Below are 14,084 nucleotides of genomic sequence, written 5' to 3'. Positions count from 1 at the left end.
GATTGAAAGCTAAAAGTCGTGGACACAAGGCAGCTTTAGGATCGATGTCACATCCAATGGCGCATGCAGCAGCTGCTGCAGCAACAGTGAAGTGATTAGTTGCTGTCTGTCCCCAGTTAAGCGTTAAGCGATCGACCAGCAGCTAGCTGAAAAGGACGCTGACCTGATGGAGCATTTGTGATGTGAGCTTCTGATCGATCTTATACATCACGAGTTCACGACCAGGCCAGAGTCGTCGAGTGTCACGTCCGTCTGCGACAAGATGAAGCTTCAGGAAGCAGCGAGCCTAGCATGTGTTGCATCTGTTCTCGTGTGGCTGTCACATGAGGCAAGCAGACGTGCAGTGCCGGAGACTATCGGGGAAGAGGCAGCCGCAAGATGAGACGGTTGGGCACCGAGGCAGCATATGTCGTGGTTGATTCTGGTTGTACCGGACGAGGCGTTGGTGTCGTCCATGCGAGATGTGATCAAACATGGTGGGCGAAGCAGGGTAAGAGGAAAATAATTATGGAACGGTGGGAGTAGTAGATTTGATTACCAACATAGAAATAATTACAGATAACTATCCAGAACTGGATCATCTTGAGCACCATCCACGTGAAGCAATGTTAGCTAGTTTTGCTAAACAATCATCAGCCGTTGTTTGGTATGATGTACTTTCACGTTTCTTATCCCAAGTATTGTTAGATGATGTAACGATACTTACTAGCTAATAAAATCCCTTTGATGCTCGAAAAACTTAATACAACAAGGTACACCATGAAATATAATGCTGTCTTTAAAATTTAGAACTAGCATAATATTAAGGAAATTAATGGTCAACATATCAAACAATGTCAATATCCTAACCGACATGTGGCACAGATGTAGCATATGATTTCATTCCAAGTGTGAAACTGAAGATACATACACTCAATACAACATCATGTACACGGTATGCTGTTTTACATATATATCCATGTATGACACAATAGTTTCCCTGAAGGACGCATAAGAGCGGTAGCCTAAATTCCACGAACATGATAATGAATTACGGACATCTTCCCACGGCAGTAATCAAGCATTTTGTTCTCCAACAGTGTGGAACCTGAAGCTGCTACTTCACCAGCACCCTTCAGAAGCACGAGCATGGTGCGGCAAGGAAACCTCCGGTCGGGGTTCTACCCCGCTAGGTGCATGACAAAGTACCTGGAATATCATCTCAACTGTATGTTGTCTCAGGAACGAGGGAAGAGAATGTTTTGCAAGGGGTAATCAGGCGTATACCTTACACAAACAACTAGACAGAAACATCAGCTATTGCTGTTTTTCCTACTCCAAGATACATAAGCAGCATCACCATGTGGCCTGCAAATTCATTGAACTATGAGAGGAAAAATTTACCTGATCAACAAACTACAGTATATTGCATATCTGAATACGCCTGCAATAAAACAATCCAAAGGAGTTTCTGTTCACTGTTACGTGCAGTGTTAGTTAGGTTGTTATGAGAAAACAAAATCACAGGCTAGTATTTATCGCCTTCAGACAACATACTCTAAGAGAGATATACATGACGTAAGAAGGGCCATACAAGATAATTCAAAATATTCACCTTCTTGATTACCTTGGAACTTTCACATGAATCAGAGCAAAGAGAATGGACAAGAAAATGCTCAGGGAACCAGTGATCATATATGCATATCCAAGAAAGTCATTCTTGCCACCCAGCCAGGTTGATGTTGTAAGAACTAGGCTTTTCTTCCCACCAAAAGTGTAGGTGTTGTAATTATTTGTTATGTGCATGGTAATGGTTTCATCAGCTTGAATATCCTCTTCAATGACACCGTAGAGCTTTCGGAATTGGGGAAGGGCAGCTGTGCGCATCCACACAATAAGATCTTCCTGATTGCTCAGCTGGCAAAAGGACACAGTCGGTTAGCTAACATGAAAGAAAATTAGTAATTCAGTAACTTATCTTCTTATGGTAAACTGAAGACTGGTTATTGAATGGGCAACCGACAAAACTTGAGATAATTGTCACAAAAAACACCACTTGAGATACAGAAGTACTCACTGGTACATTAGGGTCAAGTTTTCCTCCACCGATCAAGGATCCATTCTGAAAGTTGAAAGGATAGACATCCTTGCCAAACTTATGTTCCCGATCACTTCTCCATGAAATATTTTTCCTATCAACCATTATATCCTTTGATCCACGGGTAAAACCATAAGTATCATTGAACAAGCTCCAGGCAATCAGTCCACAGGGAACAATTGGAAGGCCATTGCTCCTTTCTATCGGACTGCATGAGCTTTCAGTGTGTTCGAGGCCACGGCGTAGTTGCTTATCGCTTCTACTTTTGACATATCTGTTCACAATGAACAAGTTTGTTTGTTCAGAAAGCGAGAGCCTAGAGTTCTTCAAGACACTGACCAGTAAATAGATCATTACCTACGATGATTCTGGTAGAAATTGTCTAGTTCATAATAGACATATATTGGAGCTTTCATATGATACCGAACCTGCAAATATACATTCTCAAGTCTGGAATTTTTTTAAAGAAGTAAAATATAGGTAATAGCAACATTAGACAGATATGACTAGAAAAATACTGTAATATGTGCCTAACGTAATCTCGAAGTCCCAAACCAAACTTAGAATTTTCAGTTATACATGAAAAAATAATATATAGACTCTGGTCTGCTAACAAGTAAATAGGAGAAATAAGGTCTAATAACAAAGTACCTGCACTTTCTGAATACATTTCTTTGAAATCGAGCTGTCTTTGATATAGGCCTGCTTATTTCCTTTGTAAGCATTAGGTACGCAATCAATATCATAACGGTGAACGATTTCTGCAACCTGCACACATAGAACAGGGAGCACCCTAGTGTGCATTTAGCATGATACCCAAAACAATGACAGTTCAGCATCGACCAGAGAGAAACAAAGCAATTACACTGTTTGAAGCCTGAAGACAAACTAGCCCAATAGGTACGAAAGTGATCCCAATGATCAAGAAGATGGTTATCACCTGAAACAAGGGAAGTACTACCGTGTAAGTTACTAAGCAATACATGATGCCATGGATACAAAACCTATGGTTAGGGTCAGTGCCAACTTACACATCCTGGTGTCATTGCCGGTTTCCAAGCTGGAAGATCCTGCTGGGTGAATCTATAGAATACTGCAAGACAACCGACATGGTCAACCTGGATAGCATCAGGCAGGGAAGAAATTCGTATGTAAATGCATAAACAACATTCACTTTCTCACAGTTTACTAATCAAATTTAGTAAATTTTTGACACAAAGAAGCTTGCTAATAGTGCATCAACATTGCATCTCATTTCCTCAAACGATTGGCTCTAGGACATTAAAGGTTTTTTTTTCAAGTGACCCACATCAAGGATCGATTTTCATTACCAGAATGATAACGAAAAAACAACGACGATCTCAAAAGCATCCAGGTACTGAAAACAAAAAGACAGGGAAAGTAAATCGACCCCTTCTGAGCACAAAGGGCCATCAGGCAACTGAGCCAAGCAGGCTTTTCTGCAGATCATTTTCCCTTTCTTTTCACCAGACTTTTTTGCTCATCGGAGACATTTTGTTTCATCTTCCAGCACCTCCATCCCTATCAGCTCGATCCTCATGCTGCGGATCATCTTCCAACCGAAGTACAGCAGGCGCAGGACCAGACCCTCTTGCATGCAATGCAAAGGCAGATTAAGTAGATCATCAGCTCCATCCCTCAACGCAATTGCATCTGCAGAATTGTGAAGCCCTGCCCAACTTCCTTCGTTGCGAAATGCTCTCAGAATGCAACACACTAACATAGCATAGCATGCCCACACCTCAGATCACGTTCGAACTACCGAACAGGCAAACAGGTAAGGAGAATACTAGCAGTACCAAACTTAAGCGACCGCCGTGACACGTCGAAGCAAGTCACTAGCTAAGAGCGATCTGTCGCAAAAACAGAGAGCTACCAAATCCTAGCATACGGAACAGCCTATTGACGCAGCTCATGAGCTACCGAATCGAAGCGCGCGGCGTGGTGGTCAGAACTCGGCTCACCTCCCGATCTCGCCGGCGGGAAGGAGCGCCCCGCGGAGCCTCCGGACGCCGAGGTGCTCGCCTCGTCCATCACGCCCACTAGCTCGCCGCACAGCTCCCGTCCGCTCGCCGGAGTCCGTGGGATCGGAGTTGCGGACGAGAGCCGGAAGAGAAGAAGAAGAATAGAAAGCAGGTGGAAGAACCCAGAAGAAAGTAACCAAGGATACGGGCCTCAATTGGGCCCATATCCGGCCCATGCAGTTTGGGCTCTGGGTTGGGCCGAGCGGGCCGTGAAGCTGACGGCGTGAGATCGGATGGAGCCACCGTCAAGCCGCTGTGCGCGTCGCGGTCCTGAAGCTCATTCTTTTTCCCCAATTCGGCCAGGAGGAGAGGAGCGAGAGGCGAGAGCGGAGATGCGGGAGGAGGTCAGGAGCTCGTCGGGGGCGGTGCCCGAGCAGCAGTTCGCCGTCGTACGGTCGTCGTCGCCGCCGCCCACCCCGGTCGCCAGGTACGCCCTCTGTCGCTCCACTCCTCCCGGTGGTAGATTCGCCCGAGCGGTGGTCAGGCGAATCTAAACGAAAGCTGGGTTTGTTTTGGCACGATTGGACGAAGAACTAGGATAGGGTCGTAGGTGGGGGTTCGCGGGGTTGCAGAGTGTGTGTGTAAATGTTGCGGAAAGGGTAGGGCATGATCTACAGCCATCCACTCTCCTAGGGGATACACAAGAGATCATTTTTAGGTGTAAGCAGACGGTATTTGGTGGCTTAATTCAGCGGCGGGTATCTAATGTGTGAAAAATTAGGGGTTTAGCTGTGTACTCCCTCCGTTCTTATTTAGTCTACATCCTAGACTAAAATTTTGTTCCGTATTAGCAGTGCCAGTCCTCACATATGTGGGGCCCTTGGGGCAAAACCACCGAGAGGGGACCTTGTTGACACGATATACTCAAAATGTTCTCATTCGTCTCAGAATTACTTAGTTCTCAGTCGATACCGTCTTTCCGACCTTAAGATACATACAAGATTGCACCTTTTTGAACTCTGAGAACAAACATTACATTTTGATTGCACAATATGAACAAACTATTCAACCACACTAAACAATTTTCTTCGGTGTGTATAAACATATTTGTAAAATCTATGGGATAATTAGTTTCGAGTGAGTCAACGGTACATTTTCAACTAAATGAACAAACTACAGTACAGTAAACAATTAGGACCTGTATTATAAAATTTGTGAAATTAACTGAGAGGCAATTAAGCTAAGTCAAATGAGATATAGGCGCGCCTCAAAATGTTTTATATTTATGTTCTAGTACCATAGATCGATGATATCTTTCCTTTAAAACTGACACTACTTTGTATCCATCAAAAGACGAGAAAACTATTCTGTACCGTGATAGTAAGAATGTACTGTATGTGTAAAAATTGAAGATTGCTTTCCATGATAGTATTAAAGATTTTTTTTTTGTCTGACAATATACTGAGCGTGAAACTTTTGGGTTACCATGGGATATAAATGTGTTGCCTTCGCAATTGGCTGCGCCTAGAGTCGTAGACCGAGTAGAGACAGTACTGAGAAAAAGATAAGAATCCATTAGTTGTTTCTTTTTTCTGGCGAGAAAGGGCCCTTAGAATCAAGTAGCATTTGAGCGCTCCGTACATCCGTAGGGGGCTTCCCTTGCATCTTGGATTGTCTAGTTAATTTTCTGAATTTACACCAGAAACCTCGGCCCAAAGGGGAAAGGCCAGAAGTACTAGTACAAGTTACTACCTAAGCCGGGGCCCCTTCCTCTCGGGGCCAAGGGCGGGCGCCCCGTTGCCTTGCCCTATGGGCCGATCTTGCATATTAGTCTACATTGGATGTCATTAATTTTAATGTAGCTTGGATTGCTTGTTTACATATTAAAGTACTAGTATTAAATGACTTGCTAATTGGTCTTTAAATTTGTAGAATGTAGACTAAAAGAGATGGGAGGGAGTATGTTTCTAGTACTACATATTTTTTTGTCCTTTGGACGAGATCACCCGTTCCATTGTGATGACGAAATAACATCCAACAAGTTCAGAAACAAGCAGAGAGATAATTGAGTTCGACACACTACCAGGAAACCACTGTTTGTAGTTTTTCTCGACGCACTACCAGTACACACTACGAGGCGAAAACCTGGTAGCACTATCATACAGCCTTACTGGAAAAGTACCGCCTGCTGAACATAGGCTAACAAAAGAAAGAGACTGCAAGCAAACACAAGTAGCCATATCGCACATCTGAAATCACCAAACTAGGTGCCCCACCATCTTGAACAGGGGTTTCAGTAGAGTCCTGAGCATCCTGACCACAAACTAGTTGCAGCACCTTCTGCGTGAGCTGTTCTGTCCCTGGCTATGAAACCCTAGGATTTGTGCTGTCTAATGGTTTGGTGCCTCCATGAAGTTGAAAAGATTGATGCAAAGTGCCATTAAAACTTGATGATGCAGAACCTTATTATGTTATTGGAACTTGTGATGCCTTGATGCTAGTCCTTTTTGTGAGATGTTAGTTTCTGGGACGTGTGTCTTCATGCTGTGCTTGTTAGAATTCTTAGAGCTATGTAAGTTATTTGCATATATATCTTTCGAGCAAAAACTAATTCTAGTATCACCCTTTTGCAACCTAGAGTCTAGCTAGAATACTTTGTTCACAATCTTGTCATACACTCATAATGTTCCACTGCTTGCACTGAAGCCTCTTTTGCCTTTTTCAGTTCTGCTGGAGCCTCATCACCTGCTATGCAAATTAATATAGTAAGCATAGATTGGTTGGGTAGCAAACAAGCTTCCAGGGTTGATTCCTCATCACATGTTGCGCCACGTGCTTATGGGCCTGCTCATAGCTTTGATGCTATTGGAACTGCTTTGGATTCTGCACCATCTTGTCGACCATGGGAGCGTGGAGATTTACTTCGTCGACTGGCAACATTTAAGCCTTCAACTTGGGATTCTAAGCCGAAGGTCATTTATTTTCCTTATTATCTGTAGGGATTTAACATTGTTGAAACTAACAAGATACAACTGGTGAATGTTGTGTCTGTATTAATTTTGCGATAAGAGATACTCATGGACTCGTGGTACATAAATGTACAAGCACGGTGACATTGCCTATGATATCACTTATTATGCTTACTGCTAGCTTGGATATACAGAATTTGATAAAGACCACAGTTCCTTCCTTTGCTCGTTGTAATTGGCATTTTGTTTTTATTAGGTTTAAATTATAATGTGATTATGGACTATTTAAGAAAATTTCTACTCATGTTATCATAATTTAAGCCTAAATTAAACTTTTTGTAGGCTGCTAGTTCCTTGTCTTGCGCTCAAAGAGGCTGGGTGAATGTTGATATGGACAAAATTGAATGTGAATCATGCGGTGCACATCTTATATTCAGTGTGCTGACATCCTGGTCCCCAGCTGAAGGTATGTTCTCAGTTGGTATGCTTTTGTTGAAATTTGTTTGAGAGGTAGCTGTTATGCTTGTCATCTTTCTGTTTTGTCAGCTTTCAGTCTAATTAAATAGATTTGACTTGGTATCAGTGGTATTTGAAAATGAGATGGATCATGTTAAGTTTTGTGCTCCTTCATGATAAAAAAATATATATATAGGCTATGCTCTCACTTGACAATAGTTAATAGTTTGATTTGCCGGCTGTTTAACACCTGACATTGTTATGATAAAGTAAGTGACAACATTACATACTATCAAAGATAACACATATATCCAAGTGCCATAATGCTATTCAGCTGTGAAACCTTTCTTTATGTGTTGTATATTAGTTGCAAATGCTGGAGAAGCCTTTGCGGAGCAGCTTGATGCATCACACAAGAATAGTTGTCCCTGGAGAGGCAGTAGCTGTGCTGATAGCCTTGTTCAGCTCCACCTTACACAGTCAGCGCTTATTGGAGGTTTTAAAGATCGTTGTGATGGACTTCTACAGTTTCTCTCTCTTCCTGTGATTGCTTCATCTGCAATTGAGACTATGAGGTTGACCAGGGCTGCTCAGATTAACCGCCTATTAACCCAATCGATGACCTTCTTATCTGGGGAACTTGGTTACAAAGCTGACAGTACACCAGGAATTGACATCCATCAAGGTTCCTCTTGTGGCTACTCGCGAGTATGTTTTTCTGTTTCTCGTATATGTGTGCGATATGTTCATTTGTGGCAGTACTATAGTATTATTCTTCGGTCGTGTAGCTTTATTTAATTCAAATGTTGTTTCTGTTTTGCTTTCTAGGCGCAGAAGCTTATAAGCCTTTGTGGATGGGAGCCTAGGTGGCTTCCAAATGTTCAGGACTGTGAAGAAAATTCAACCCGCTCGGCTAAAAATGCACTTTCAAATGAACCAGATGAACATCAGAAAAGTTCATTCTCGGAATCAGCCAAGAAAGATAAAGGAAAAGGCAAAAGGCCCCTCAAAGATTCTGGATGCAGCATGAGCTCCCCTTTATTAGACTGTAGCCTGTGTGGAGCTACAGTTAGGATCTGGGACTTCAGATCTGTGTCACGTCCTCATTTTAGTCCAAATAACATTGATGCACCAGAAACAGGCAAAAAGTTAACCCTGACACGTGGAATTAGTGCAGCCAGTGGGATCAATGGATGGGTTAATGATGGGGTGGTAAGAGATCAAGCTGAAGGGCGTGATGAAGTGGCAACTTATGAGGGGAAATTACTTTCAAATGCTGGAGTAGACCTGAGTCTGACGATGGCTGGAGGGCTACCGCCAATTCATTCTGCAGTGCCTGTTGCATCTGAGGGCTTTAATGGAGGAATGGGAAGAGATCTGATGATTGCACAGCCCACTGGAAGTGAAGTTGGTGATCGTGCAACGTCATATGAGTCTCGGGGTCCAAGCTCGCGGAAGCGTAACCTTGAGGAAGGTGGGAGCACTGCTGACAAGCCACAAGACGGGGTTCAACATGCTGACAGCATAGAAGGAACTGTCATCGATCGTGATGGTGAAGAAGTTGATGATGACGTGCAAGATTCAGACATCCAGAATAAAAGATCCCGTGGCTTCAACTTTTTTGACGCCAATCTTCCATCTTGTTCTGGAGCGGGACCTAGTAGAAACCTCTGCATTGACTCTGATGTAGATACCAGTATATTCGGTCACTCTAGAGCTGTTGGTCTAGGTCCTGTTGAGCATCCATCTGCTAGAGATTCTATGAGGGCATCTTCTGTTATTGCAATGGATATTCGCAGCGCTGATGAAGATTCGATGGAGAGCGTTGAGTATCATCCAGATGCCGGTATTGATATTAACATGCCTTCATCTAGTGGGTACAGGAATGTTGAAATGAATGATGCCTTCGATCTCAACGATAGCAACCAAGCACAGCAAAGTGCTTGTGCACAGCCTGCTGCTGGAAGTGACGGAAGGGAGATAGGAGGAAGCAGTACAAATGAAGGGGAGGAAGTACTTAATGCAGGCACGACTTCTGCTTTTGCAAGGGATCAACTTAGCTTAGGAATTAGTGGTGGAAGTGTTGGCATGGGTGCTAGTCACGAGGCTGAAATTCATGGCATTGATGTTTCTGTGCAAAGAACTGAGAGTGTTGTAGGCGATGCAGAACCTATTACTGACCTTACTGAGACAATGGGTCATACTGGCGAATCAGTTCCGGGACCTGGATCGATGGATGAGTTTGTACCTGAAGAAGTTGACCGGGAAGAACCTCATGGAGACAGCCAAGACATAGTGTTCCGTTCAGCAGGGCGTGCTGACAGTGGATCAAAAAATTATGGTTGTAATAAAGCTGATTCTGGTGAGAGTGGAAAAAAGATAGGACATGCCATTGGTCATGAAAGCACCATGCATCCTTCCCTGTCTTGCAATGCTGTGATGTATAACGGTTTTGATGTGTTTAAAGAGGAAGTGACACAGGCTGGCAAAGTACCGACTACAGATGATGTGTTAATGGGGTTAGACTATGATCCGCAGAATGAGTTAGGTAATTATCATCAAGCCTTTTTTCCTGTGACACAAGCCCTAAATGATATTCCTAACCATATTTGCATTATTTTGTGTGGTTGCATGCTACGTTTTACTATTAAACTATGTTTATTCGGCTGCTAGAGATACTTGCTAGTCATGCTTTCTTTGAAGTTTTAAGTTCAAAAATGATCTGTTTGTGACCAAGGAGCAGCCAGCTAACTTTTCAGTTTTCCCTTTTCAGAATAGTTAGTTCGGCTTTGGCATCCCCTATTCCTAGTCGTCCTATACCGACTCACATGTTTCTATTATTTATTGCCTCCTCTTTGTACTAACGTGCTTGTTCTATTATTGTTCTGCTCAATTATGTGTTTTTGCTCATATCAATACTCTATTGTTTGTTTCTCAGGAGCAACAAATGGAGAAAATGACTATGAACCAGGTCTTCCAGATTTTGATCCAATCAAGCATCACAAAAGTTACTGTCCATGGGTAAATGGAACTGTTGCAGCAGCTTGCTGTTACGATGCTAGTTCCAGCTCAAGCAGTTCAGGACTTTCTGGTTGGCAGTTAACAGTAGATGCGCTTGATACATTCCAGTCTCTTGGTCAAAACCAAACAATGCAGTCTGAATCTGCGGCCTCGCTAAATATGGTAACCTTTTGTCACGCTCATCTTTATTTTCTTCGTCTTCGCGCCTCTTTTGAATTTACCGTGACATATTGAACTAGTTGTGGTCCATATTTGAAAACCCAATTTAATGATCTGCATAGCTGTGATATCTGAATGGCCCTAAGTACATACGAGTGCGCAATGCAGAGGTCAACTAGTATGTTTCCTTGTGCACCAAGCTATCCTTATGGAGCTCTCTGTCTGTGTATGGCGCAGGATGATCAAGTAGCTTCTAACCGTAAGCTGGCAAGAAGGTCTTCAGTTAGCAAAAGCCATGGGAAATGTTGAGCAAAGCTCCATCATACCCAGCCAAGCTAGTTTCACCTTCTTCTCAAACATGAATAGCATCCGGCCAAGTTCAAGATCCAGATTGGGGCATCTGGGTGCTTAATAACATGCAGTGCTGTTGCTGCCTGATGTACCCTTTCTAAATTAGGTTCGGCGCCGGAGGAAGAAAACCAGTTAATAATCCATGCCAGCTAGTCTGTAGATTGTTGTCACCTATGGTTGCACATAATCTGGCAATTTGATATATATGTTCCAGTTATTCCGGAAGAGTTGATTCAACTCTGAACGTCACCCCCCGTTCCAAAAGGAACATTTGCAGAATTTTGGCAAGTGAGTTGATTATTTGTCACCCCCAGGTTAAACTTATGAGCCAATGTTTGTGCTCTTGGGAATGACCTGACACATAATTCAGAGAGTGATTGTGTTCCAGTGAGTCACTCTTTGACCCTCCGAATACAGAATTCACTCCAATATCAGGGTTATGTCAGAATTTTACCTATAATTTAGTTCAAATTTACAGAGTCCTTAATTCACTTCCAGTAATGAAAAAAAAAATATGTCGCCATTCTCCATTTTATTTGTGCTCTGATATTTTTTGAGGATGGAAACAAATGTCACTATTGGATTTGTTTCTGCTTGCGCTATAGCTGACAACCACACAGCAGTCGCTTTCTGGTTCAAAATCTGACCGCCCAATGAGCAGCACACAGAGTGCCAGGTCATCACCGACGATCAGATAGAGTAGTGGATGAGATGCCACTTCGTTCAGTGTACCCCATCATCGTCTTCCTCAGCTACGCCCCTCCAATCTCCAAACTTCCAAATCAATCGGTGGAAGGGAGACAAAGCTAGCTACGGCCGGTGACAATGCCGCTCTGCAGCTTCTACGCCTCCATCACCCTCCCCGTCTCCAAGCCCCACTCTTTGCCCTCCTCCACCAAGCTCCCTTCCACCGCCGTGGCTGCGATCAGCACCGTGCAGCCGACAACGAGCCCGGTCCTGGCGGAGGCGACCACGTTACCAACTACAACCGCGTCCACGGCGGCGGAGGTGCTGTCGTTGCACCTGCCGGAGCTGCCGTCTTCGACGCGGGACAAGATCCTGAGCCTGGAGCTAATGGGAGTGGACTACGGCCGCGCGCTGTCCCTGAACCCGGACCTCCGCGAGGCGTCGCCGGAGTCCATCCACGCGGTGGTGACCTTCCTCCAGTCCCGCGGGCTCCACTTCAGGGACCTGGGCCGCGTCTTCGGCATGTGCCCCTCCGTGCTCACCGCCAGCGTCCGCGCCGACCTCCGCCCCGTCTTCGCCTTCCTCACCGACGACCTCGGCGTGCCCGAGGACGCCTACCGCCGCGTCGTCGTCAAGTGCCCGCGCCTGCTCGCCTGCAGCGTCCGCGACCAGCTCCGGCCGGCGCTCTTCTACCTCCGCCGCCTCGGCTTCCGGGACAGCCGCGCGCTGGCGTTCCAGGACCCCATCCTCCTGGTGTCCAGCGTGGAGCGCACCATGGCGCCCAAGCTGGAGTACCTGCGGACGGAGCTGGGCATGTCCAAGGACGAGGCGGTCGCCATGGTGCTCCGCTGCCCGGCGCTCTTCACCTTCAACGTGGAGCGCAACTTCAGGCCCAAGTTCGAGTACCTGGTGCAGGAGATGAGCGGCGGCGTGGAGGACGTCAAGGCCTTCCCGCAGTACTTCACCTTCAGCCTCGAGAAGCGGATCGCGCCGCGGCACCGGGCGGCTGTGGAGGCTGGCGTCGACCTGCCGCTGCCGGACATGCTCAAGGCCACCGACGACGAGTTCAGGGAGATGCTCGAGAGCAAAAGGAGCTGATGAAGCAGGCGCGGCATCACCGGCCGGCAGCTGAGCGAACGCGCAATCCGCCGTGCTCATGCACGCACACTGACACCTCCGGGCAGCTACGGTAGTGATCACCGGCGTTCGTGGCGACCACAGTTTGCACTGTACATAAGGGTCACAATGTTTGGTGCCACGGCTCATGACTCACGTTGCCAAGTAGTCGTATTTTGTACAGTGTTTACAAGACATTAGTTGGGGCTGTAAATAAAGTCATGGAGAGTACTAACAAGTGTAAATCAGACTGAGCATCAAACTTTGGATGATAGTGCCATGACACACTGAAATCATCTTTCTGGTTATTGGAGATCCGTTTTTTGTTGTTGCTATATAGTTAAGAAATGGTTTTGCTAATTCTGAATTAACTTAGCTTCCATTTTTTAATACCATGACCAAAATGAACACTCTGTTCCGCAGGACCGAAACTTAAAGGAATCAAGTCCTACACCATCAGATTGACATCGTGATTCGTGCACTTATGAGTTGTAAGTTGGGTTGCAACTGAGATTTTTTTTAGTTCCAACTATAATGTCTCAAACCGTTAAATTTGCTCCCTAATTCGTGCTAAGATTTGATATCATCACTTGAGTAATAGCTAAGATTCTCAAGTGACTGTGAATCACTCATACCCTTAAAAAACACAATTGACCTCAAGCTCAAACGCCGATGACTGCGAGGGGGGACGTTGGCCACTGTCATCACAATCCCTTTCTTCCATACTTTTTGTTGTGGATTTTGTTGAAATTTAAACTAGGATAAAAATTATGAAATAGGGAGTAGCTAAGAAGGGTGAGGGATGATGTTCACGTCGGACATATGCTTTTTTCATATTAAGTTTCAAAGCACAATGTCCATTTCTTTTGCTCCTATTTTTCTTCATAAAATGCAAGCATTCATAATTGGCCCAAAACAAAACGACTTTAAACAAGACGGAAGGCCAGAAAAGTAAAATCGTGTCAACTGGCAGCCCATCGAGTAGAATAGCCAATAATTGGCCCGTTCAACCTTCACGTCGTCAAAAGGCCCATCCAAACAAACCCTAGTTCTTCTGATAAATACAGCCGCAGCCCCCTGATCGTCATCCACCGCCGCAAGCTCCACCGCCGCCGCCTTGAATCGATTTGTTTCTACAGGTTTTCAGCGAATTTATGCTTTCTGATTTCTTGAGCTTCTGCTCTGGACGAATTTCTCTCCCCAGCCCTCCGTTTCTAATGATTCTGCCTGTTTCCGGCGTGTTTTCGATCGTTTTCTGGTTCA

At 44.8% G+C, this 14,084-nt stretch overlaps 3 protein-coding genes across 8 annotated transcripts; 2 read left to right on the top strand and 1 right to left on the bottom strand.

Moving 5' to 3' along the window:
• Nucleotides 1-854: 854 nt before the first annotated feature.
• Nucleotides 855-4,161, bottom strand: LOC124702502 (putative ALA-interacting subunit 2). Of its 6 annotated transcripts, none has more exons than XR_007002526.1 (9): nt 4,063-4,161; nt 3,109-3,170; nt 2,943-3,017; nt 2,729-2,845; nt 2,435-2,505; nt 2,057-2,351; nt 1,595-1,896; nt 1,267-1,347; nt 855-1,165 (listed from the first exon to the last, which is right to left on the bottom strand). XR_007002526.1 is itself a non-coding variant. In XM_047234645.1 (9 exons), the coding sequence occupies exons 1-8, from the start codon at nt 4,130-4,132 to the stop codon at nt 1,293-1,295; spliced, it is 1,035 nt and encodes a 344-aa protein (XP_047090601.1). In that variant the 5' UTR covers nt 4,133-4,161; the 3' UTR covers nt 855-1,205; nt 1,267-1,292. The 6 variants fall into 6 exon arrangements, 5 of the variants coding, with proteins under 5 accessions (XP_047090601.1, XP_047090600.1, XP_047090602.1 ...); XM_047234645.1 differs by having other exon boundaries at nt 855-1,205; nt 1,607-1,896; XM_047234644.1 differs by having other exon boundaries at nt 855-1,188; nt 1,607-1,896.
• Nucleotides 4,162-4,453: 292 nt separating this feature from the next.
• Nucleotides 4,454-11,318, top strand: LOC124702500. Its single transcript, XM_047234642.1, has 7 exons — nt 4,454-4,549; nt 6,788-7,034; nt 7,374-7,497; nt 7,855-8,195; nt 8,316-10,035; nt 10,426-10,670; nt 10,905-11,318. Exons 1-7 carry the CDS (start codon nt 4,455-4,457, stop codon nt 10,974-10,976), a joined length of 2,844 nt encoding a protein of 947 aa, XP_047090598.1. The 5' UTR covers nt 4,454; the 3' UTR covers nt 10,977-11,318.
• A 523-nt stretch (nt 11,319-11,841) lies between these two features.
• On the top strand, nt 11,842-12,911 carry LOC124698428 (transcription termination factor MTEF1, chloroplastic-like). The gene has a single exon (XM_047230914.1). It carries the CDS (start codon nt 11,844-11,846, stop codon nt 12,801-12,803), a length of 960 nt encoding a protein of 319 aa, XP_047086870.1. The 5' UTR covers nt 11,842-11,843; the 3' UTR covers nt 12,804-12,911.
• Nucleotides 12,912-14,084: the final 1,173 nt, after the last annotated feature.

This window comes from Lolium rigidum, chromosome 3 (assembly GCF_022539505.1).
Source record: "Lolium rigidum isolate FL_2022 chromosome 3, APGP_CSIRO_Lrig_0.1, whole genome shotgun sequence".
In the NCBI taxonomy this organism is placed as follows: domain Eukaryota; kingdom Viridiplantae; phylum Streptophyta; class Magnoliopsida; order Poales; family Poaceae; genus Lolium; species Lolium rigidum.
Note: the sequence above shows the minus strand (reverse complement) of the source record. Positions and strands in the feature narration are given on the sequence as shown.

Bases quoted from the DNA above. Each gene is read 5' to 3' on its own strand.
- LOC124702500 (XM_047234642.1), top strand. From the start codon at position 4,455: ATGCGGGAGGAGGTCAGGAGCTCGTCGGGGGCGGTGCCCGAGCAGCAG. The intron at 7,035-7,373 runs GTCATTTATTTT...AACTTTTTGTAG, and splicing joins CTTGGGATTCTAAGCCGAAG to GCTGCTAGTTCCTTGTCTTG. The intron at 7,498-7,854 runs GTATGTTCTCAG...GTTGTATATTAG, and splicing joins ATCCTGGTCCCCAGCTGAAG to TTGCAAATGCTGGAGAAGCC.
- LOC124698428 (XM_047230914.1), top strand. From the start codon at position 11,844: ATGCCGCTCTGCAGCTTCTACGCCTCCATCACCCTCCCCGTCTCCAAG.
- LOC124702502 (XM_047234643.1), bottom strand. From the start codon at position 4,132: ATGGACGAGGCGAGCACCTCGGCGTCCGGAGGCTCCGCGGGGCGCTCC. The intron at 2,506-2,728 runs GTACTTTGTTAT...GTATATTTGCAG, and splicing joins AATGTATTCAGAAAGTGCAG to GTTCGGTATCATATGAAAGC. The intron at 1,897-2,056 runs GTGAGTACTTCT...TCCTTTTGCCAG, and splicing joins AACTTGACCCTAATGTACCA to CTGAGCAATCAGGAAGATCT.